Genomic DNA, 23,663 nt, shown 5'->3' with positions numbered 1-23,663 from the left:
GAACTAAGCAAAATTATAATTCTCTAATTCCCTTTTTTTTATCACAAAGTATACAATTTTCTCAACAAGACCCAACTGAAATCAATACTAGCAGCAAACACAAATCTATGCAAACACATTACCCATGTACAACTTTTAAAACTACGCATCCTTTTGACTTTAATAGATAAAATATTTTTTTCAAGGCTAATGATTTCATCCTTTTAGATGATGAATAACAAATTGTGTTTGCTGTAGTTGTCGGAGGTGATCGTTGATATGGGCAGCAACCTGATGCAGGTGGACGACCAGATCCTTGCTCTTGCTCAGAGAGAGAAAAGAGCGTGCAGCTCCATCGTCTACTCTCTGGAAACTTTAGCCTGGCCTCAGTTACACGGTGGAGCACAAGACTTCTCTGTGGTTCGTAAGAATTTTGATCTAAAGTTGTATCTGTTTCTGTGACACACATATGTCTTGTACTTCTGCAATGGCAAAATTGTAGGACGATCATGAAAATATTAAATTATTTTTGGTGACCTAATTTGCCCGTGTGATAAAACAAAGCCATGGAGTGGTTGTTGTAAATCGTCTCATTTCGACGGATATAACATTTTGTGGAGTGTTTCTTTTCACTAATATTCAAATTGATTTTTGAAGGTGTCTAAGAACATCGTGATGGAAGCTCACCTGATCCGACCCGCGCACTTCACCGGTATAACCTGCACCGCATATTACCACCGCGAGTTGCCAACAGGACGGCCAGGAGTGGAGACGTCGGAGTCTGCACCTCAGCAACTCCTTCATTTCCGCTGCAGCACTGGCTCCCATAACGTCTCCCTCACCAACTTCCCCTTGAAGGTGAGGCTTTTCCTCCTGCCGCTCCATTAGCGACCAAACGTATCTCTTTGTGTGAAGCCATAATCATGGACTTTATTTACTAAAATCTGCCTGCTGTTTTTGTTCTTTTCTTCAGAATTCTGTAGCCCTCGCTTCTGTGACTGTTCCAGCCACTTTGTTTCCCCCGGATGCTGCTGCGGACTGCAAGCTGCAGTTTGTGGCTTTCCGAACAGGAAGCTTTTTTCCTCTACTGCCAAACTCAAGCAACGCCGTTGAACAATCTCGCAGACGAAGTGTCAACACTCCTGTCATCTTTGTAGGCCTTGGTAATAAAAAAAAAAAAAATAAAAAAAAAAAAACTATTTGTTTTCATTTTGCTATGACAAAATATCTTAAAGCTCTCTTTGATCTGTAGTCAATGAGATCCTTAATCCTCATAAGGACTAAACAACTTAGTAGTCAAGAAGTTTGTGTTGTCAAATACCAAAAATCTGATAATTAGATATTGAACATACTCCTTTTTAGCTCTCACAAATTGCACCAAGTGCTACTAATCAAATGTTGCACTTGTTGCATCTTACAGACTCGATACCTAAACACTTCTGTTGCAAAAACAAAATTACATAAATAACTTTAGATCTGGGTAAAAGTGCACGGACCCTTGCCTTTTTCTGGCAATCTGTACCTTTGTTTGAACTCTTTGCAGTCAAGACAAAGGCTATTTTTATACTTAAAAACAGAGAAAAATCTGTGTAGTTTTATGTTGACAAATATCTCCCACTCTGTGACAGACGGCTGCACCATGTGGAACTATTCTGATCACATCTGGGTATCCCTGCGCCACTTGACCCCAGGCACCGATGCAGTGGCAGCCCAGTGGAGCCACACAGAACCAGGGAAACTGGGAGGCTGGAGCCAGCAAGGCTGCCAGCTTGTTCACACTGACAGCAGCACTTCACTGATGCGCTGCTCTGTGCTCGGCAACTATGCGGTGCTGCAGGTAAAGGAAGCGCACTCAGTTAATTCAGGATGACTGTGACAGATTGTTGATGAAAACTTAACCCAGTTCTTTTTCAATTCCTCTCCAGGAAGTTCCCACCTTCCCCAACTCCAGCTTAGTCTCTGTGAGGGTGCTCCACCCTGTGGTCTACGCATGCACTGCAGTGCTGCTTCTCTGCCTCTTCACCATCATCATTACCCACATACTACACCACAGGTAGTGTGTTGGTCGAACTTCCTGCTAGCGCTGGCCATTTGCTGCTTCTTTCTAATAATTTTCTCTCCTGTATGTTTTCTACAGTTCCATACAGATATCAAGAAAAAGTTGGCACACTCTGCTGAACACCTGTTTCCACATCGCCATGACATCGGCTATTTATGCAGGAGGCATAAGCCTAACCAGCTACCCTCTTGTCTGTCAGGCAGTATGTTTTACCTCGCGGTGCTATTTTTAACTGCTTGCACGTCATGCTTCACATCCAGTCACACTGCTGCTGTATGTGACAGGTGGGCATCGCTCTTCACTACTCCTCTCTGTCAACACTGCTGTGGATTGGGGTTAGCGCCAGGGTCATTTACAAAGAGGCCGTGTGGAGAACGCCCCGGCAGACGGAAGGAGAGTCTTCCCCTCCACCTACTCAGCGACCTATGCTCAGGTCAGTGAGCAAGCCACCGCAATCCCGTACTCACCTCCTGCACCATGACAGCATTGTGTGCCGTCCATATATTTTTTTACTTTAGACAGTTGGAGAAGTTCCCATGCTCGACCACCCAAACTGCCATCTCATAAAGGCAGTCATTGTGCCCGATAACCATAGTCCTTCTGATTTAGAAAGGGAGGAGGGAGACCGACCAAGTACAGCTGTGAGGCAAGAAAAAGACATGCGACCGGATAATTTTAGAGATGTGGGCAGGAAGAATTTGTGACACCAACAGAACAGAAACTGTGGGAGTTGTCATAAATTGAAGTTGGGTGATTCAAGGACTGCACTGTCTTCATCACAATTTCCCTCTGTTCCCCCAACCCTTTTTTTTTTTTCCTTTGCCTGTGATCTTAAAACTGCAGTTGTGCACTGTGCCCCTGACCTCACTGGATCTCCAGTCAGTGCCTTTGTTGTCCACAGAACCAAATGGGTCAGGAGGTGATAAATCAATGACTTCTGGCATGCGCTCTGACCCTTTTCCCTTTTGACTGTCTGTTTGGTAATAGTGTAGTGGATTGCGTAGCTCAAAAACTCAAAAATGAACAACATTAATATTTTAGGTCAACGTATACCACTTAGTCCCAATAAGTGGTGCTAGTTTCGCCCACTCAGGACGCCCTTATATCAGTGGGTGAAGAAAAAAAAAAAATTACATGGCAGTTGTGTGTCAAACAACCTTCCCAATTTTCAGTGGCAGGTGGGCGCCCCCTGTTTCCACAGTGTAAGGATTGTAAGAAAGCATTATCATTTAGGTAATGATGCTGAAAAAGGCCTTTTATTAACAAAGTCTGAGTTGAAAGGCTATTTCAGTGCTTTGAAAGACTATGGACTGCATGTGGTAATCTAATTAAAAATGTAAAGTACTTACACTGGTTTATTATTGTCTGAACAAGATTTATTAGATCACAATTTCAGATTCACGAGATTCTGTTTATGTACATCTTCATTTACGTATATGAAACGTCAAAAGGGAAGAGCTCTTTCAGAGTCAACATTGATGCGAAGTTCCCACTGCTTATTTTGGAATACATCATCTTATCTTGGTTTATTAAAGTTCAGAAACTGTGCTCACAGCATTTCTCTTTGTATTTTCAGGTTCTATTTAATAGCCGATGGAGTTCCTCTCATCATTTGTGGAATCACTGCAGCTGTCAACGTCAACAACTATGGAGACAATAGCCCTTAGTATGTCAATTGCTGTTTTATCCTCTTGAAATGTGATCTTTTGACTTTGTTTTGTTTTGCTTGGTGCAGCTTTGACTTATTCAGCGTTAAAAACACAAAGAAATTCTTGTTTTGCATTGACCATCCTTTCCTCTTTTTTTTCAGCTGCTGGCTGATCTGGCGCTCAAGTCTAGGATCTTTCTTTGTCCCTGCTGGTTTAGTGGTGTTGGTGACCTGGATTTATTTCCTGTGCACTGTGCTTCGCCTGAGGCACCGTGTGTCCAAAGAATGCACAGGAACCACCCTGTCCTCTCCTGGGACAGAGGGCCATCCTGCACTGGCAGGAAGCACCAGCCTGCTCTCCACAGACTCAGCAGGGAGACCTATAACCCCAGCCGCCCCTCCAGAGGATCAGTACTCGCTGAAGACACAGTTTTCTATACTGGTAGCCACCCACTTCCTGTTCGCAGCTCTTTGGTGTTGTGGAGCCATGGCAGTGTGGCTAACAGGGCGCGCAAGCTTGCTGTTCAGCTGTCTCTATGGGATAGTCGCCACAGTTTTAGGGGTGTTTCTGGTGGTGCACCACTGCTTTCGACGCCGTGACGTGCAGACGTCGTGGCTGGGCTGCTGCCCAGGTTATCGTCGCTCCCATCCGATGTCCACTTACACAAACACTTGCACCACTGTAAGTGGAGTGCAGACATCGGAGCAAGGATCCCAGCTCTTCATCAACTGCCATCCACCCGCTGACTCTCACAACTCGTCCTCAGCCAGGTCATCGTCCACGCCGAGCGGGATCAGCAGCGTCGGACCTGGGCCGTGCAAGCTCACAAACCTGTTGCAGGTGGCACAGGACAATCCCAGCAACGCTTCAAGAGTCCCTACAAGCAACAACACGAGCACCAGTACAGACAACATCACAAAGCCGACAAACAATGTCCTTCCCTCCATAAACTCTTCAGCCCCGGTACATCCCCAGAGAAAAAAAGTGAGTAGCAGAACTAAACAAGGGAGTAGTCAACATTATCATCGAGGTGAGGGCAGAGGTCACTACCGCCTGAAAGCTCTGAGGACTGCTGGAGGGGGCAGTCTTGGTGCTTTAGGGCCGACAGGTTCGGAGCACCTCAATTCCTCGCATGCTTTTTACAAGCAGGCCACAAGTGAGAACGGCAGCATCCACCACAGTCTCTCAGAGAACCAGGCCACCCTGCTGACCAACGGAAAGCGAGTGGGGGAGTCGGCAGCCACCAGCCCCTCTGAGGGGAGCGACGGGGGCAGCAGCGGGAGCCGCAAACCCTTCCCTCTGCCGCCCTCTGCTGCCAGCAGAGTGGCCATGCACAGCAATCAAAGACGATGCTCCAGCAGAGACAACTTGAAAGTGGCAGCATCTGCAGAGCGAGAAACTAAGCGCTGCTCCTATCCTTTGAACTGTGTCGCCAACACCGTGCCCGGGGCTGCTGCCCCAAATGGCACCCTGAAAATCTCGGTGCTCGAGCTTGAGCAGGACATGAGTGGCACGGACCAATCCCAGAGTTCTGTTGGAATGAAAACTGGTTTGTGGAAAAGTGAAACCACAGTATAAAATTTTGGATGAACTTGTATGCATGACCTTAATGAAATGACCGGGTTGTGTTTTAACGTCCACTTAACAATTATATAATTTAAGATATAATATCATGAAGGCATCCAGGACTCTAAACTGGTACGTTTGCCTCTGTAGCTTTGTAAGTTTGATGTGAAATATTAAGGCAGTTTCTGTTATTGACATGTTCGAGCATACACATTTATTTTAATCACTTTACAAAAGAATGTGTAAAAGATATTTTAATTTGGCATTTGATGTTGTATTTGGATGCCTCATGAAAGCTTTATTGTTTTAGTTGTAAATTTTCTATGCATTTGAACTATAGCATAAAATGGAGTGCAAAGCCGTCTGTTTCCAAAGCACATGTATATGCATTTAATCTGAAGGAAACCTTTGACACTTATGTTAATGTATGTGCTCATGTATGCACTTGTATGTTTGCAGTGGTTGTGTGTAAGTATGTGGTGTATGTGTGTGTGTGTGTGTGTGTGTGTGTGTGTGTGTGCGTGCGTGCGTGCGTGCGTGCGTGCGTGTGTGTGTATGTGCACACACATAAAGAGAGCTGTGTATGGATGTTGTACAATCTCAGAGTGAATTAAAAGTGTGGGATATTTGACAATAGTTGAAGTTACCTGTTTTCTGATAACATTCCTTTATTTATGATTTGAGAAGAAAACAATATACAGTTCCTTACAAAGGTATTCCACGTCATAAATATTCTCAGAACTTGTCACATTGAATAAAATACAAGGGTGTGTTTTATTCTGTAGGAATGAACAGGATAAAATACAAAGGCGTATTTTATTCACCTTGGCACATGATAGACATGCTAACTACTGTAGCTTACCGTGTGACACGAGATCAAAGGAGTGCAATTCGATTGGCTAAAAGCTACATGATTTGATCTAGTAATGATTACTTTGGCTTGTTTCACCAAGCCTCCACAGGTAATATCTATGAAAGGAAATTTGAAGAAAAAACAAACAAACAAAAAAATCCATAGGATAAAAGATCAGGGTTCTAGATTTAATGTCCAATGAGACTGTGTCTTCCATTTAATTTGTGTTGGTCTGTCAGATAAAATAGCATTTAAATTTTGGTTTGTGCTTGTGACAAGACAAAATGTGAAATGTTCAAGAATATACAAGCCACTCTATGAAGGGAAAAAGAGTTATTCTCAAATGTATTGACAACTTTTACTTTCGACAAAGACTTTTTCCCCTCTCAACTATGTTGGACTCACTGCTCTGATAGCAGCAAAACATTTGAGACTGAAAGTTTTCCAAACACAAAAATCGAACTTTATTTCACATATATAAATTTGTTTTTACTAAGTCCTTTTCAATTAGTTTTCACAAAATACTTGTCCATATATGTACAACAAACACAGACGTGCTTCTATTTTTAGTATGTTTAGGAAATAACCCAAACAGGAAAAACCATGTCTGCCTACAACACTGTAAAATTTTCCATTGTTTTATGGGTAAGGTCTTACAGTTTGCTAATCTTGGCTGTTTCAACATGCTCCTGGTGATGAATGAATTGTGGGTAAAATGACTTCAGTCCAAACCAGGATGTGACTGTGAGTCATACCTCTCGTGGCAAACTATTTTAAACTCCTAAACAGATCCGTTTTACTCACATGTCTATTTGAATTAAGTTGTCCTGTAGGTTTAATCGCTGCCACCTTATGAATATTTAATTGACTTCAATATTTAACTGTCTTCAAAACAAGTTTAAGTTCCAGTCAGAAGTTTGCATACAATACACTGCTCAACACTATGATCACATTCATTATGTGCTTTTAACAATGCATTGAAAGATAAGGTTGGTATTGAAACATAACATTTTTCAATTGATTTTAAAAGCAAGAATTGAGTTTGCACATTTAAATATATTGTCGATTTTCTCTAATCCATAGAGAGACAAAATTATACATTCGAGGTGAATTTTTAGACATAATAATTACATGTGCAGTAGAACAAATGTCCTCTGGCAAGTTGCATAGAGTACACTTTTTCTAACCATCAACAAGGTCCTGACAAAATTCTATTACTCTTTTTAATCAGAAATAGTGGAACTCCTTTAAGTTTCCTCTTTTTTTTGTGGTACAGATCTGACTTTTAACCAGTTTGTTTTATTGTCCTGCTGGAGCTCACAATTCTGTCCATGTATTAGATCTTTCCTACTTCCTTTTCTTTTTGTAATGCACTAGCAAAGCAGAGCCTCAGCATGATCCTACACTACTGTGCCTAGTTGGTAGAGCGTATCCAGATTTCAAGTCTCACCTTGAGTTATTTAAAAATAATTCTTGCAACTGAGTCTTGTGTTTCAAAAAAATTAATTTAGAGAAACTTGGCTTAGGAGAGTTCTGCTCCAAATTTTAGTTAAGTTGATATGAGAATTTTGGAGTTTTTAGTTGACACTCTCTCACTCCAAGATAAGTTTGAACTATCTTCACTGTGGACAGTGTACCTGGTGTTTCTGCATCACCTAATTATAACTTGAGATTGGTAGCGTCCAATCAGTGAGGGTCCGATTTCCGAATCGTATATGTTCCAACACCGCAATAATCCCAACACACATTAAAACTCTTTTCATAAAAGATTGTTTGCTTTCATGTTGACAACTGGGCGTGAGATAAATTTCTCCCCGACTCACCAAAAATGTGGCATTTAATTTCTACGTATAAACAGACAAATATGTTTAACTTGTTTTGTGTTTTAAAATGAAAATTTGCATAAATATATTGTACTGTGGTTTGTATACTAATTGTCTATCTTGTCCATAGCAGTGGGACAAACAAATTAACGGTACTTTCGTCTGTCCAATCATAGTCAGACTTTAAAGAACTGACACTTATTTCAGCCAATCAGAGGGCCATATGCAGACCCGTGGGTAGGGACTGATGGCATCAGGGAAGTGAGCTGTGAAACTTGGCGGAGCGTTAAAGAGGGAGTTGTGTTTATAAGTCTCTCTACAGAAAGCCACTCAGTGAAAGATGCATTATCTTGGCTAGCTCAGCGCGGACGCTGTCAACTCGGCGCAATATTCACCAGAAGTTAATAAACAGGTCTGTAAGGGTGAAGTAGGAAGGTGGACTATTACGACACCCAGCTTCCTGAACAGAACAAACGCTGAGGTAATCGACACCAACAACAACGGAGGACGGCGAAGGTGAAGACTCAAAGTTCACAATAAGGTTGGCCAGCACTTAAACGTTTTAAGTTATTGTTACTAAACAACTCGAGTCAACTTTTGGTCAAACTTGACGGACTTTTAGAGATGTCTCTGCTCGACCAGAGCCAGCAGTTGTTCCCAACGAGTGTTGTGGTAACGGTGCATCAGGCTCGGAACCTGCGGACCAAGGGCAAGAATGGCACCAACGACGCCTACGCCATCATCCAGGTGGCCAAAGACAAGTTCTCCACTTCGGTGGCGGAGAAATGTGTCGCTCCGGTGTGGAAAGAGGAGGCATCGTTTGACCTGCCGCTCTTCCACCCGGGAAACGCCGAGCGCTGTACGCTGTACATTATAGTCATGCACCGTGCCCAGGTGGGACTGGACAAGTTCCTGGGCCAGGCCGTGGTCAACCTGCTGGATCATCATGCAAATAAGTCCCGCAAGAAGACAGAGTAAGTGGCTTCAGAGACGTTTTCTTCAAATTGGGTCAAACATTTTATTATTGGCTTAAGTCCAGTTTTGATTATGGTTAATAAGATTAATCCTAAACACGCAGATACACAGCTACCTTCTCATCTTTAAAACTAAACTTTGTTACTTTAACAGTTGTACTTTACAAGGGGGGAAAAAATGACCAACCAAAGTAACTTTAGTACACTAAAAGTACATTTTACAAAAAAAGACCCATCAGAAGAAATTTATTTCCAAATTTCATAACATTTGGAAACAAATGTTTCCAAAAGCAACAACAATAACTTTCATTCTAAACCTAATATTTAAATTGTTAAAAAAAAAAAACTCAGAAAATGTCCCATTAAAATAACTTTAAATTTGAAATAATTGCACTATACAGTAAATAAATATATAGAATAAATATCAAATGAAATTAACATGTAAATATTAAAATGTTAAATAAATTAAACAAGAAATGATCATTTAGTCATTTTATTTTGTGAGACAGCTCTTCTAAAGATGACTTTAGTGCTTTTTATTAAAATATCCTTTGTAGTTTATCAACAAGCTCCACTGAAACCAGTTTTTGTTTTTTTGTTTAAAGAGGAACCTGATCTGGGTTGAACTTTTATGCACCTTTAGAATAATACCCTAGATACTGAGGTTTATTGAGGCCAGCGGTGTCCTTTTCCCATCCTGAAGGGTTTATCTTCTGAATTAATATTTTAGAAACCTCCCAGCTCCATCATGGTTGAGCCAGTGATGGGGTTTAGGCCTGCATAGGGAAGGCGTATAATAAGTAAGCCGTATGCGAGTGTGAACTGTATTAAAATTAAAAGAAGCAGGAATGTATTTATGGGTTGTTTTTTCTTTTTTTTTCGGATGAAAATGTTTTAACTGTTCTTTCCTGCATGTCTCAGAGTTGAAGTTTAATAGAACGTCTCATATCTGCTCCCCTGTTGTTAATTTTAGCTTAGAAAAACATTGAAAACATTTCACTGCTTTGTCTGTCATCATTAGACCAGCTCCAAATATTTGTCTGGAACTTTTACTCGTTAAATTGATCTGAAGCCAAAGTCATCCGACTTGATGAGGGAGTCGTCCTCACACCATGCTAATCTCACTCATACGCATTTAGATGCGTACACTGCATGTGTCCACACCCAGCGGTGCATTACATAAAGCAGGATGACATTCGTGGCTTGACGTACAGTGCGAGTGTAGCTACCGTCAAAAATAACACTTCCTGATTGCTGAATTGGAAAGCTTACACCCTCTTTTGTTAGAAAACGTACAGATAAAAGAAGCCTAAGTCGGACTCCGTGTTTACGTCACTCTTGATGTGTTTTCATAATTACCTTTTGGATAAACTGAGTTGAGACTGTAAGTTTTTTTTTTTTGTAACCACACAGTCAGGAGATCCCTTGATATTGCTCTGAAATGACCTCATTGGTTATGATGTCTAATGTTTGCTGAGGTTGTTTTTATAGCTCAGTGTCGAAGTTCAGATCTTGCCATTTCCTTCTCCTTCGTTCTCTCTACCCACATTGCTCACTCAGACTCCCACAAGGTTTAGTGTGCAGACAGGAATTGGATGCTCTGCTTTTTCCTTGAAGTGTGTGGTGTTGGATTACTGTCCTTCCTCCCTGTTGTGCTGAGACAGTGTGTGACATTGAAGTCTTTGTTTTATACCTGAAAGGGAGTCTTTTCTTTTCTGTTCTTCTTATGCAGAGGTTGTTTGAGAAATGTTGTTGACTCTATTTTTAACAGTTTGTTGCTGCAAGTAGGAATTCTTTTCTTTCAGGATGCCATATGCATTTCTGTAGTAAATATCTTTAGAATATATATAAAAAATGTATATATTTATCCTTCTAAACATATTTATGAAGCATAGGTTGACATCTTTGGTTATCTTGTGATTTCACTGATTAGGTTTTTGCTTGTCGATACTAATTTCAGGTTGTGTTTGATATCTGACCTCTCAAATGCAATCTTCTTTAGAACCGTAACACTTAAACATACATTTTTGTCAACTTTAATGTAATTAAACAATTAAATGTTGTGGTGATGCACCAATCGGCTAACTTAAACAAGTTTGGCACCAATCGGAGATCAATAATTCAAATACTGACCAATCAGATTTATCAGTATTTGTGAGTTTAAACTACTTTGAGCCATATACTCAAACCATTTGGCTCAAAGCCAAAGCTCAAAGATAAATGCAATTTTTTTTTTTTTCTGTGGGATTTGTCTGTGAAACTCATCAATTTTCCTTTCCTTTTCTTCTTCTTTTTTTTAAAATGATCTCCAGCTATCGGATGAAATACTGGCAGAAAACAAGAATCTCAGACCAAACCTGATTTGCGCACCTCTATGACTATTGATAATAATAATCTGATAACATTTCTTTTCTAAACTCAGAAGACAGTGCCGTTGAGCAATGTGTGACTTATGGGAAATTTCAGTGACTGACTGATAAAATGGAGCATCAGTATTTTATAAAACGTTGCCCAAAACCCACCGTTTATCTCAACATCTCAGCGAGAAGGCAAAAGATGGAAAATAGGCCCCACCACTGGACAGATGCAGGTACATTAATGAGGTGGTGGGTGAATTTGATTGACCCAAATTCTTCTGTGCTGATCATTCATTGCAAAGTGCCTTGGGATGTTTTTCCTAGATACCAGTACACTGAGGTCGTCATGGAGGAAGTTACAGGTCTTGCAGACTCGGTTGCCTAGTGTCGGGTGTCCAGACACTTGAGCCTCTGTGTTTTTGTGTAAACGCAGAGCATAGCAATTACATTCAAAGTTTCTTGTCTTGACGTATGACCAAAGCAAACAAACTCACCCAGCAGTAACACTGAACTTAATCGAAGCTGAACACTTCTTTCTTGCAGTGCCCTTTAAATTATTTTCATTTATTATGAAAGTTTCTCCTAACAATTGAATATTAGTGAATTTTGACAGTAAAGACACAGTATTGGCCAGATTTTCTATCTTTTTTGTGAGCCTCCTTTTGATCAGCTTGTTCCTCCTCAGTCTCAGGTTAATCATTACCTTTAAAACAGAAGTGCTTTTAGCAGTTAACAGAGGAAACCTGTCCAGCAGGACCAGTAAGCACTTAACGTCAGGGTTAAAGCTCTATTATATGCAAACAAACAGAACTTGAAAACACCCTGACATGCCTTTAATAACCATATCAACGTCTTTGCTTTTGATGCCCGCCCTCCTGTAATTGCTATGAACAACAGCAACAAACCATTTCTCGCCTGACTTGGGAGAGTGTTATTGGCCTCTACTTGTGGTTCATTAGGGATCGTTTGACTCAGCCGTTTCAGTTTAGGGAGGATGTGAAATATTTGAATTAGACTCTTTGTAATTCATATTACTGCACATGCCGTACAGATCCTCTCTGCAGGCTTGAAAGTGCGTGAGGAATGTTGGTTCACTCCCAAACTTGTTTCCTGGCTGTTATTCCCACAAGCGGCTGTCTCGATGTGTGCTACGACAGGAAAACTCGGTGAAGCAATCCCACATGCACTGCTGATAACTAACTTGTTGATTCCAGACAGGCCTTTATGCACTGATTCATGTCTTAAGCAGACCTCTTAATCTCCTCAAATAATATATGGATAAGATTAGCACATTCAGGAATTTGATTAAGAAAAACATTGATTCATGAATTTGTACTTCAAAGTCGGAGAGCTGTAGGAGTCTACCTTCAAAGTGAAAAGCTATTAAAGTGAAAACATTGGCCATTTTACCACTCTATTGGTATATCCATGACTGTCAAATTTGAGTGATTAAAGCAGACATTACCAGCCTCTGATTACTTTGTTTTTGGTTTGCATTTTAAAGAGGGCCGTCCAGAACACTCTTACCTGCCCTTACAGACAATAAGTGGTGATGCTGCACAACAAAAAGACTGGGGTGTGGACTGGGGGTGCCTGAACAATGCTGCAATTGTCCAGCTTTGTTTGCACCCATTCTAGCATCGCGAAAGCACCTGGAACAAACTGTGCAAAGCTTGATCATGCCAATCCGTTAAGACAGTTGTTTAATTTCATTCATGGAGTATTTGAAGTGGAAGTTATTAGAAGGAATCCAGCTTTGTGAGATTTTTGTACAGGAAATGTATTGTCCAAGTTCACGCTTCACAACAGCCAGCTCAAAGGTCGGTTCACACAGATTACCCACGAAGCTGCACAAATCCCCACAAGAGAGTTATTATCCAAAATCACAGCCACAACAACAATTTATGTTCATTCTTGTTTGTTTGTTTGGTTTTTTTTGTTGTTTTTTTTTTTTTAATGAAGAAGTCATTTTGCCAAACATTGCTAAAAATCGATAAGCTGGATCAAACTTCAGTTTGCTTTCAAATTATCACCCTTAATGTTTGGTCTCTGCGTGTTTACTTGCATCGTTTTAGATCTCTGTGATCTTTGTTTGCAATAACTGTAATTTAACATAGTAGATTCCCAACAACTCTACTTGCATTATTGTTGCCAGGAAGCATAAAATACAGACCTTGTCACTAACAAAACATGTGAACCGTAGTCACTTTAAAAGTAACAAACATTCCCTTAAATTCAATAAGATAACATTTTATTTTGGTGAAGCATCAGCTTGGTACATTGGATGCATTAAGGAGTAAAGTTTTGCAAAGAAACATTGTGCAGTAATTCCATTTAATCATATTTTCAAATATATTGTCATTTATTGATGTTATGACGCTAAAAGTGGGTGCGGGAATGAAACTAAAACTCCCAACCATGTTATTGGAGTTTCAGGTTTAATTTGGGTTTATCATCATCATAAATCACAATTCTTATCTTAAACTTTTTTCCCCACTAACAATAAATTACTCCACAATTGTCCAACAATGTATACATGTATAATAGCCTGACTGCATTGCTTACATACATGACCTCTAAGGTTGGCAGTATCTGTTCTATTCACAGTAAAAAAAAGTTTAATTTTGGCACAAATTAATAAGATGCACTCTATTCTAATTTCTCTGGTTTAAAAACAAGCTTGTTAGATTCTATCTTTGCTACGTATCTTAATGCCATTAATGACTATTTCCATTTGAACATATCCCCAAACAAAACTAAACATTTTACTTTGTTCATCTAACCTAACTTGTATTCACCTGAAATGGACATGTGCATCGTCTTGCTTACATTTCAGGTCTGTCTGAAAACACTTTTTGTAGTTAAAATTAAAGTAACTTGAGATTCATATTTCAGAACATGAGATTATATATTATCTGATCCCACAGTGTTATTTACAAATTATAGATCAAAATACAGAGACGGTGTGCATGTGGAGGAAAAAACAAACAAAAAAAAACAAAACAAAAAAAACAAAAACAAAGCAACCTTGAAACTCTTGCAAAGCTAGTTTAAGAGCGTTATCTTTAAGTATTTCAGGTTGGGGTGACCTTTCTGCTCTCATCAGTGAGGAATTTGGGTTCTCTTGTCTCTACAGCATGCCTTCAGCTGATTGTGTTCGCTGGCATTTTGTCAAGCAAAGTTCTCCTGGGCGTCTTTCCACAACATTTCATGTGTCTTAAGGATCAAATTTTGATAGTTCCTTTAATACTTAGATTTTTTATTTTTAAGCCTCTGTCAGTGGCGGGATCATTTTCTTCTCATTTCACTACAGAACCCAATGGTTGGAGTATGAGGTTTCTAATCAGCTTCATGCCTGCGAGGCGCTCGGGTCATGTAGCTGCTCCAAATTCTTACCCCACCCTGAGTTTGGCAATTGTTTTGAGGCTGTTGTGCCGATATTTTCAGCATTCATTTGGTCTCATTTTTCCAAAAGTAATTTATATTAATAACTAGGGCGTTAATGTATTAATATTTTGCAAAAAAAAAAAATAAAGTTGTGAAAGCAAGAGAAAACTAAGAAAGAAAACCGTGCAGCTGTTGTTTGTTAAAATGTGTTTGTAGTGAACAAACTGACACGTTGACAAGAACCTTGAAGAAACGCAGCAAATTAATATGTCAAAATATTTCAGGGTGCAAACAGAGAAATCTGAAAAGCAGAAGTGACGGGCTTAAGTAAACACACCGTCACTGAGCTCTTCTGCTGTTAGTCACAAAACATTTAAAAAAAATTTCAATTTTAACCTTTATAACAACTCTCTACGTCTCAATAAATGTTATTTTAGGTTTGAGTAGTTTTGATAAAAAAGACTTGTGCTGAACAATTCTTACAAAATGGCTTCTTAAAGTTTTCTCTATTTTTTTTTCTACCAGGATTAAGGTTTGTGTAGAACTTCTATATTAAAAACATCAAAGATTATATATATAAATTAGAAGACAAACCAAGGTAGCCAGCAATTACTAATTATGACTTATTTCAAAGCTTGCTGGATCTCTTAATTAACAGGCATTCAAGCAAATCCTTTTTCTCAGCGTTTCAGCTGATGAGGTCATAAGCTTCTTACGTTTTCAGACCTTGGGAGCGCCCTGCGTGGGATGGAGTTGTTTTGATTAGACCTGAAATCAGCCTAGGGCATTTTGAATGGAGAAGCAGAGTTCATGTTGGTAAAAATGGTCACATTTTAGATTTCATGTCCACTTTGCTTATTGGAAAATATGTTTCTTGAAATGTTTATTTATTTATTTATTTTTCTTAGTCGCATACAAAAATTAATCCCAAAAATGTTCAGCTAGTATTATTTCTCCTGTATTCTGTACAAATTAGCTGTATGCACTGATTCAACGTTAACATCTAAAGCAGACTTTATTAATAAATGTCTCAGGCCTCATTTTGATTTGCGGTGTCATATTAAGGCGACAGTTTCCTGCAGGGGGGGTAACCTGTGCATATTAAAGCTCGTTTGAAGACGTTTGTCATAAAACAAAATGGTGTCATTTCATGTGTCACGTTCTGCTCTTATCACAGCTGGTACAAACTGGTGGACAAGACTGGAAAGGAGGACAAGGTGCGAGGGGAGGTGCTCCTAGATATCCAGTTCATGAGAAACAACATGTCGGCCAGCATGTTCGACCTTTCGATGCAGGACAAGCCGCGCTCTCGCATCTCTAAGCTGAAGGACAAAGTCAAGGGAAAAAAAAAGGAGGGTCCCTCAGACTCCGTCTCAGCTATCGTCCCCTCTGTCAGCCAGGTGCTCACAGACAGTGAGGGGGAAGCCGATGCGCAGTCGCTGAATCAGTCTCCCAGTGTAAAGAAGAAGTCAAAAATCAAGAATCCCTTCGCCTCCAAATCAAACTTGCAGCGTAACATCTCCCAGTCGTTGTCCACACTCGGGACGCTCCCTGAAAAGAACTCGTCGCTCTCTGGAAGCCGCTCGTCTGGCCTCAATGTGGATCCCTCTGAAGGTAATTTGACCTCCCTGCATGCTGCGTGCTCCGTTTGTGTTGACATTTCTGGCTTCCTTCTGCTGTGCAGTGCTATTTAAATGTGGTGTTTTGCATCTCGACAATGACCTCACGCTTCCCTTCCTCCTGCAGGAAAAAAGAAATTCAAACTCCTGGGGCACAAGCGAACAGGAAGCTCTGACAGCAAGGTTTCTGTGGGTGCGTTCTCCTTACTGGGCCGCTCCAAGCACAGCAACAGCGAGCAGAACAACCTGTGCATCAACGGCAGCCACGTGTACGCAGAGGAGGCCGAAGCTAAAACCGGATCTACTGTCAGTCTGAACAGCTCAGGCCTGGGTTCTGTGGAGGACGTCCACAAACACACCTCTGTCTCTGCAGACGTCAGTAAAAGTGTAGCCGTGCCTTCATACAGTCACGATTCTGCAGATAAAGAACTGCTGGAGCAACAGCGCCATCAAGAGGAGGAGAATAGAAGGCAGGCTGAGGAAAAGCGCATCGCAGAGGCCAAGAGGTTGGAGGAAGAGGAGAAATACAGGGCAGAGGCCAAGAGACTGCAGGAGGAAGAGCAGCGCAGGCAGCAGGAAGAGCAGGAGAGGAGAAGGCGCTATCTAGAGGATGAAGCAAAGAGGAGAAAACAGGAAGAGGAGGAGAAGAGGAATGAAGAAGAGCGCAAGAGGCTGGAAGCAGCTGAGAACCAGAAGCTTGAGGAGGAGCGCCGGAAAGCAGAAGAGCAGAAACGCCAGGAAGAGGCCTCCATGAGTGAAAGGCTGTCATCTCTGTTCGGGATGATCAGAAAGAAGGAAGACAAGAAGGACGAGGTGCAGCAGCAAAGCAAAGACGAGCAGCCTCCTGCAGCAGCAGAGTCCAAGAGCCCTGACCTCCCCATCTCCCACCACTCCACCAATCCATTCGACAACAGCCCCCTCCACTCAGATCCTCCACCTGTCAGCAACGAAAGTCCGTCTGACCCCCAGAAATTCGGCCGCAACCAGCAAGCGCCTTCTGCCACGCTCTTCCTCAACCGTACTGCCAAAGTGTCTGCAGTCAAACCCAGGTAGGTGTTGCACTGTTTACACCAAACTGCACCAGTTATGTCATTCCATTCACTGCAACCTTGTGACCCTGAGCTGTCCTTTCCTGGTAGTCCTGCTTGACTGAAATGTAAATACCCTACCATATACTTTTTTTTTTTAAGCAGTGCACTGCATAAACGGACACATATACTGGAGCAATATTCACATAAACATATAGTCAAAAACTCTTCCACTCTTCCTCTTCATCGTCCCTGCAAAATACTGAAACTGGGGCATTGCACAAGTTTTCATCCTGTTGATATTCACTGTGACTCTGCCTTTTTGGCAGAATTGCATTATCTCAGCTCGCAGTCCCAGCCAGTGGTTGACAGACCTGTTAAACTAGTTTTGTCTCGCCATTGAATGTAGGCGTGGCTGTTGTTAGGAAAGATGCTGCTGAGCAGGTTGTGGACTGACCAGAGCTCATAAGCAGTCACTAAGCCGTGGCGTCTCTCTCTCTTTGTGCAACTCTAGACTGCGACTGATTTTTAGCTTTTCTTTTTTGTCTCTTTGCTTGTCTTTTGGACTGATCTGAAGGCTTTTTGGTCAAAATGGTAAGACTGTTTTTGTTGTTCCCCTTTTTGTTTTACTAAGACTTGATTTCTAAGAGGTTTAAGCGGTTACAGTTTGTAGACAGGGCAAGGTTGTGTCGTTTCAAGGTCATATTTAACGTCATTCAGTTTCTTCACATTTCGTCAAGCCTGCTGTTTTGCTTATTGTATATCATATGTGACGATCTCGGTGTACTGTACAGTCCTGACTGAGCAGCAGCTAAAAATAGAAATGTGATTGTCTAGTGGTTGGCCTTAATGGTCAACAGTGGAGTGCTAATTATTTGTTTTTTATTTTATTTTAGGAGGGGAAGCACTGCTTTGATTAGGGATGCACCAATTACTCTTTTCCCAGCCAATACTAAATACTTTTCTTTGAAATATGACACCCTTATCATAGTTTTTATTGATTTTTTTTATTATTTTTTTCAAATTTAAATGTAACATAAGAGATAAAAAAACTAAGATGCATGTTCACTAATAGAAGTAGTAGTTTGAGTTCAAGAGAAAATTAGAGGATATCCACAGTTAGGATTTAATATGTATCCAACTTTTATGGGATTTTTGTAACCTCAAAATAAAAAATCCCACCTGAAAGTAATTTTTGTTCGTAGATGGTAGTAAAGACCACAAAGTGCCACAGATCTTGACTTGATGTCTTTCTTGTGAACAGGGGGAGACGTCAGATTTTATTTTTTTTTTTCAGTATTTGACCTGGTTATTACTATTCCATGTCAATCTTGAGAATTGATTAGTGCATCTCTATACTTTCTTTGTCAAAGTTATAAAGCCCTTTCTTAAAATATGACGTGTGATGCGCTGGTTTAACTGGTGGCGGGTTGTGCGTTGCTAAAAGTGACTTTGGTCACACTGACTTGTAGGCCTTTGTTTTCACTCCCTGGCAGATTGCCTCAGATTTTGGAGTCTGAACCAGCTGACTACCAAAGCCCCAGTCAGCCATGTCCTTCCCCAGCCCAATTTGAGTCTACCCTCTCTAGCGTTCCACCAGATTCCCCCAATACCTTCTCCAGCTTGCACTCATCGTTGGCTCCACCTAACGTAAGCCCATCTGGTTCTCCTCACGGCAGCACAGAAGATTTATCCTTTGTCGGACACAAAGGATCTTCACCCCCCATGGCGGATCACAGGAGAAGATCAGCCCTACTACCCTCATATCCTGCACAGAGAACCCAGCCTGAAGAAAATCAGGTTCATGTCAGAGAGTTCAAGAACCCTGCGTATGTGGACGATGATGGATCACAGCAAATGAAGGTTTCTCGGCCTCCTCCGGATTACAACATGCTCTTTCCCCAGAAGAGACACGGTGTGAAAGGCCAAACTCAATGGGACCACCTGGTCTCCGAGTTCAGTCTGAAGCATAGAGAGGATGCACCTGAACTTATGGGTCCCGAGATGAGCGTAGATGGACCAGTAGAGGAACAAAGACCTCGGTTGCAAGTAACGCAGGAGACTCCTGCTATCAAGAAACATCAGGAGACCAGACCTGTGTCAACAAAAAAGGTGGCAGCCCCTGCTCCGCCTAAGCACATGGCCTCTCAGGTCCCTCCTGCAGTGGTGGACTCCAGTCAGAGACACGGTCAGAAGATCACTCCTCAATCTCTCCTGAGGTCCAGCTCACCTGCGGTCCCATTATCTGTAAAAGCGTCTTCCACAAGCACCGGAAAGTCAAAAGACGGAGAAAGGAAAGAGCCGTATTCCTCAGCTGCGGCTACGCCTACACCCAGTCGATTGGCTGCTTCTGATACAACCCCAACAGATGATCAAAGAAAAGTCGCCTCGAACAAAGAAGCACCAACAGCTAAACCAAGACAAAGGGCTAGTGGCGCGAAGCCTGCAAACGAAGAGGAGCCTGCTGCGAAGGCGAACATCCAAGCATTGTCCAGTTTAAACATGAGCGGCTTGAACAAGAAGGAAAAGGAGAACACTGCACAGACTAATCAGTTTTCCAGCTCTGAACGCCTATCTCAGGACACAATGGCACAGCTGAAGCATGAACAGGAAGCAGATATTTTTTCAGGCAACGTGCCGAGAGAACAGAAACCTGACAAAACAGGAGGGATGCCAGGTAATTCTGATAACACCTTAAATCAGGACAAACCATCTGCTGATGTAAATGGCTTTGATTCAGTCAAACAAGGTGAGAGCAGAAAAAAGGATGAGCAATCAAACCCGGGCAGTCCCGCCTTCCAAAGGAGAAATTCATCGAGAAGAAGGATTCTCCCATCCTCAATTCGCTCCGAGAAAGTTTTTATGCCAAAGCAAGAACCGGGACCTGAAGAGGCGACAGCCTTACCCACAGCCAATCAGGTGGTCTCTGGAAGAGGTCTCTCCAATGCATCTGTCCCACCACAGCCTGAAATGCATTGGGAGGAGGATCAATCACTAGCTGAACCTTTTGCTGCAACTTCAGCTTTTCCTTCCTCGCAGCCCCTCTCTGTTCTTTTGGAGGATCCAGCAACACAGGCAGAAAATATGTCAGGGGGAAAACCACTTTTGAAAGCATGGGTGTCCCCCTCTGAAGCTCAGCCTGTCAGTAGTGGACAAGGATTGAGTCCACGCAGGTGAGATCGAACAGGCCGATTCCTGAGTTTGTATTTGGGGAATTTTTTGTTCTGATTCACTTGTGATCAAACTGTTTCCATCATGGTGCGTTCAGAGGCAGGAGGCGAGGTTTTTCATATGGATCTTGGGTGTCGCTGTTGACTCTGGCTCTTGGAAACTGTCCTCATTCTGATTTATTTATTTGTTTCCCTTTTTTTTTTGGTCTGGAATCACTTTATGGTGGATGATTCTTCAGGAGTCCTTATGATCCTTACTTAGAGATTAGAGTTTCATTTGGGAACGGCTAAGGGTCCATTTAAACTTTTGTTTTCTACTTGCGAAACACTCTTTTAGCTTCTGCTTTTTAACGTCTCTTCTTCTTGCTCCAGCACTGAGGCAGCTCTTTGGTAGAAATGTGTCCAAGTCACGGAAAAACAGACTAACAACAATAATGCTTTAGAAACCCCCAAAGCATAATATGTGATCTTTAATTTTACATTAATTGGTTTTAACATCTGCTTAGAATCTATTGTTAACATATTGAACACCAGTTTACTACCCACTTTACCTCCTATGTGGACTTTATAGTAACCTAAACTTTTTTTTTTTTCTTCAACAGGCCACATCCAGTGAAGCCCTTGAATTCAGCTGAGAACCAATCCACCAGCTCCTCTGCTGTAAAAGAGAACAGAGTTTGGGACACCACCGCTGGAAAAATTAAGGTAAACCATATAACGACACATGTTTCAGATGGAGGGGAAAAATGTAAAAAAAAAAAACCTCAAATTTTCAACACCTTTGAGTGCAAATATGTAGTTTGTTTTTCTGTTAATTTACAATTTCAAATGTCCATTAACAACTCAGGATTTAATGCCTTTATCTATTTTGGAGGAGCATTTTTTTAATTACAACTACTACTTATGATGTTGGAGTTATGTCTTTGGAGTTTATATTAAAATACAAATGAATCATTCAGTAATTTTGGAAAGGCATTTATTGCAACATATTTTGTTAAAGGGGCAGCATCATGTAAAATGTACTTTTTGAGCTTTATGTAATGTTAACCCTGTCAAAATCCTGTCGTAAGAATTTTGGTTTAAACCGCTTAAATTAATTTATTACAGATTTTTTTCTTACCAGGGAAATTTTCTCATGTCTATGAGGTCAGTTTGTTCAGGTTTATCCTCCACTGGTGCATTTATTCACACAACAAAAGTCTTTTTTTGTCATCCATTCTACAAAAAACAGAAAGTTAAATTCTTCTTTTTAGGTTTCTGCCTAAAAAGACAAAAACCGCCACTGCCTCACTTTCAAATTTGTATTTGTGAAACATTTTGAAAACGCATCATTCTGCTCAACAATTATGCACTATATTGGGTTTCTGTATCACTTGAAATCCCAGTCAACTACACAAATTATTATAGTGTGAAAGAATTAATGTTTTTGCAAGGCACTGCATGTCACTGAAAGGCCTAAGAAAATTCATGTCGAGAAATGATGTAGCAAACATTTTTTTTTTTTTTTCTCACTGTGACAGGTTGTAAATGTAAACCCGTCTCTTGTAATATGTATTCAAGCATTTTTCTCCAGCAGTCAAATCAAATGATGTCCCTGTCTTTGTCTCCGTCAGTTGGAAGAGTCGGGGGGGAGCGGGCCTTACAGCGAGCTGACAACCGAGGAGCTGGTCAAGCTGGTGGTCAAACAGCAGACTGACCTGTCCAAGAAAGCCGCCAAGATCACAGAGCTGGAGGAGTACATCGACAACCTGCTGGTCCGGGTCATAGAGGAGAAGCCCACCATCTTGCAGGCGCTCAACATTGCCAAGCCAGTGTGAGGGATCAGAGCGAGCCTGGCTTACGAACTCTTTATGTTTCAGAAATGTGTTTGTACTGTCGTCGTTCAGAGAGGTAGATACACTATGACTGTCTTTTAAATATATGCACTTTTATTAGTTTTAGAGGGGAAACGTTTTCGGAGGATTTTAGCATCACTAACAAGCAACAAAGCTTTATAATTGACATAAAAGACAATATTTAACTCTAAGGTACTGCCGTTTGTTTGGGTTGTTTTAAAACCACACCTAATGAACTTTATGTAGTATACTCAAAGGCCTTTACCTCTTTGATCTTTTTACTCTGGTGCTTTGTGTAATTTACTGCTTCCTGATGATTCATCCCAAACCCATCGCTTTTCACTCACTTCAGCTTTCCTCCCAATGCTGAAGTCTTAATTATTATATTCTATATTTTTTTTATTATTTTTGAAAGCATCTGTTTTGTAACCTGTTGACAACATCCATCATTGTGTAGCGAACACTGTGGAATATCACACGGTCCTTTCAGTCTTTTCAGGGATTTTGTGCCCTTTGTTGCTACAGGGAGCTGTTATTTAGGAAACCTGGTGGCTGAAAGCAAGCAGCTACTTCATAATGTGTGTTATATGATTTTGTTTTTAAGCAGCGTATACACAGTTTAGGATATGAAAAAGCAATAGTACCGAAACCTGTCTTTCTATAATTGATAAATGTATTGATCACTGTGATTGTCTTCTACGTGTTTAATGTTAACCAGAGACAACGCTAATGCAACCTTGCCTATGTCATACTAATGAAAGCCTTTGCAGAAATATTTACACACAGTAGGTAGACGACTGCCTTCAAGCCTTTATTTCCAAAGATTAGATGGAAAACATCTCGTTTTCATCTCTGGAATGCGTAGCTTGGTGAAGTATTTATCCAACATATTGGTACATAAAAATCTGTAATTTTTCTTTATTTGGAATAAAGACACTCGAGTATTACCAGATTGTTTGTCTGAGATGTTTCTGTTCGACAGTATCAAGAAGATCTATTTTGTATTTGGTCTAAAGAAACTACAATATGGAATTTGGTACCGAAACAAAAGGCTTGTGTCATTTACAGCTACAGTCTTTAATTGGTTTCAAAGCAAGGTGCTGGGTTCTCCCACCTGCGCCAGTTTTGAATTGCACTAAGGAAAGAATGCTGCCTGTTGTCATAACCAAAAATATATGGATCCAAGGTGTTTCCATGGAAACATGCAATGATATGACCTATTGCAATAGCTTCTACTAAATCAAACAATCCAAGTTTTTTTTTTTTTCTTTTTAAATCCTCTTCTCATCTGGGTATGAAAATGATAGTGAAAAATAGATAAAAGTTGACTTGTCTAAGAAGAGATTAAACCGTTACATCCTGCA

At 40.9% G+C, this 23,663-nt stretch overlaps 2 protein-coding genes across 4 annotated transcripts in view; both read left to right on the top strand.

The window, feature by feature from the left end:
* Window positions 1–5,630, top strand: part of adgra2 (adhesion G protein-coupled receptor A2) — a 60,451-nt gene extending 54,821 nt beyond the window's left edge. The window contains exons 11-19 of the mRNA XM_015037208.1: window positions 238–399; window positions 637–837; window positions 953–1,142; window positions 1,608–1,816; window positions 1,905–2,032; window positions 2,117–2,240; window positions 2,323–2,471; window positions 3,615–3,704; window positions 3,849–5,630. Coding sequence (XP_014892694.1) covers window positions 238–399; window positions 637–837; window positions 953–1,142; window positions 1,608–1,816; window positions 1,905–2,032; window positions 2,117–2,240; window positions 2,323–2,471; window positions 3,615–3,704; window positions 3,849–5,265 — 2,670 coding nt within the window. The 3' untranslated portion in view covers window positions 5,266–5,630. The remainder of the gene's footprint in view (window positions 1–237; window positions 400–636; window positions 838–952; window positions 1,143–1,607; window positions 1,817–1,904; window positions 2,033–2,116; window positions 2,241–2,322; window positions 2,472–3,614; window positions 3,705–3,848) is intronic.
* Window positions 5,631–8,149: 2,519 nt separating this feature from the next.
* rab11fip1a (RAB11 family interacting protein 1 (class I) a) lies at window positions 8,150–23,251 on the top strand. 3 transcript variants are annotated; one of them, XM_015037210.1, is made up of 6 exons: window positions 8,150–8,903; window positions 15,825–16,261; window positions 16,394–17,315; window positions 18,974–20,467; window positions 21,067–21,169; window positions 22,078–23,251. In XM_015037210.1, the coding sequence occupies exons 1-6, from the start codon at window positions 8,554–8,556 to the stop codon at window positions 22,279–22,281; spliced, it is 3,510 nt and encodes a 1,169-aa protein (XP_014892696.1). In that variant the 5' UTR covers window positions 8,150–8,553; the 3' UTR covers window positions 22,282–23,251. The 3 variants fall into 3 exon arrangements, with proteins under 3 accessions (XP_014892696.1, XP_014892695.1, XP_014892697.1); XM_015037209.1 differs by having other exon boundaries at window positions 18,791–20,467; XM_015037211.1 differs by lacking the exon at window positions 18,974–20,467 and having other exon boundaries at window positions 8,157–8,903.
* Window positions 23,252–23,663: the final 412 nt, after the last annotated feature.

Source organism: Poecilia latipinna, unplaced genomic scaffold (genome assembly GCF_001443285.1).
Source record: "Poecilia latipinna isolate Pla-1442-1.1 unplaced genomic scaffold, P_latipinna-1.0 Scaffold398, whole genome shotgun sequence".
Lineage (NCBI taxonomy): Eukaryota > Metazoa > Chordata > Actinopteri > Cyprinodontiformes > Poeciliidae > Poecilia > Poecilia latipinna.
This window is presented reverse-complemented; position numbering and strand designations above follow the sequence as displayed.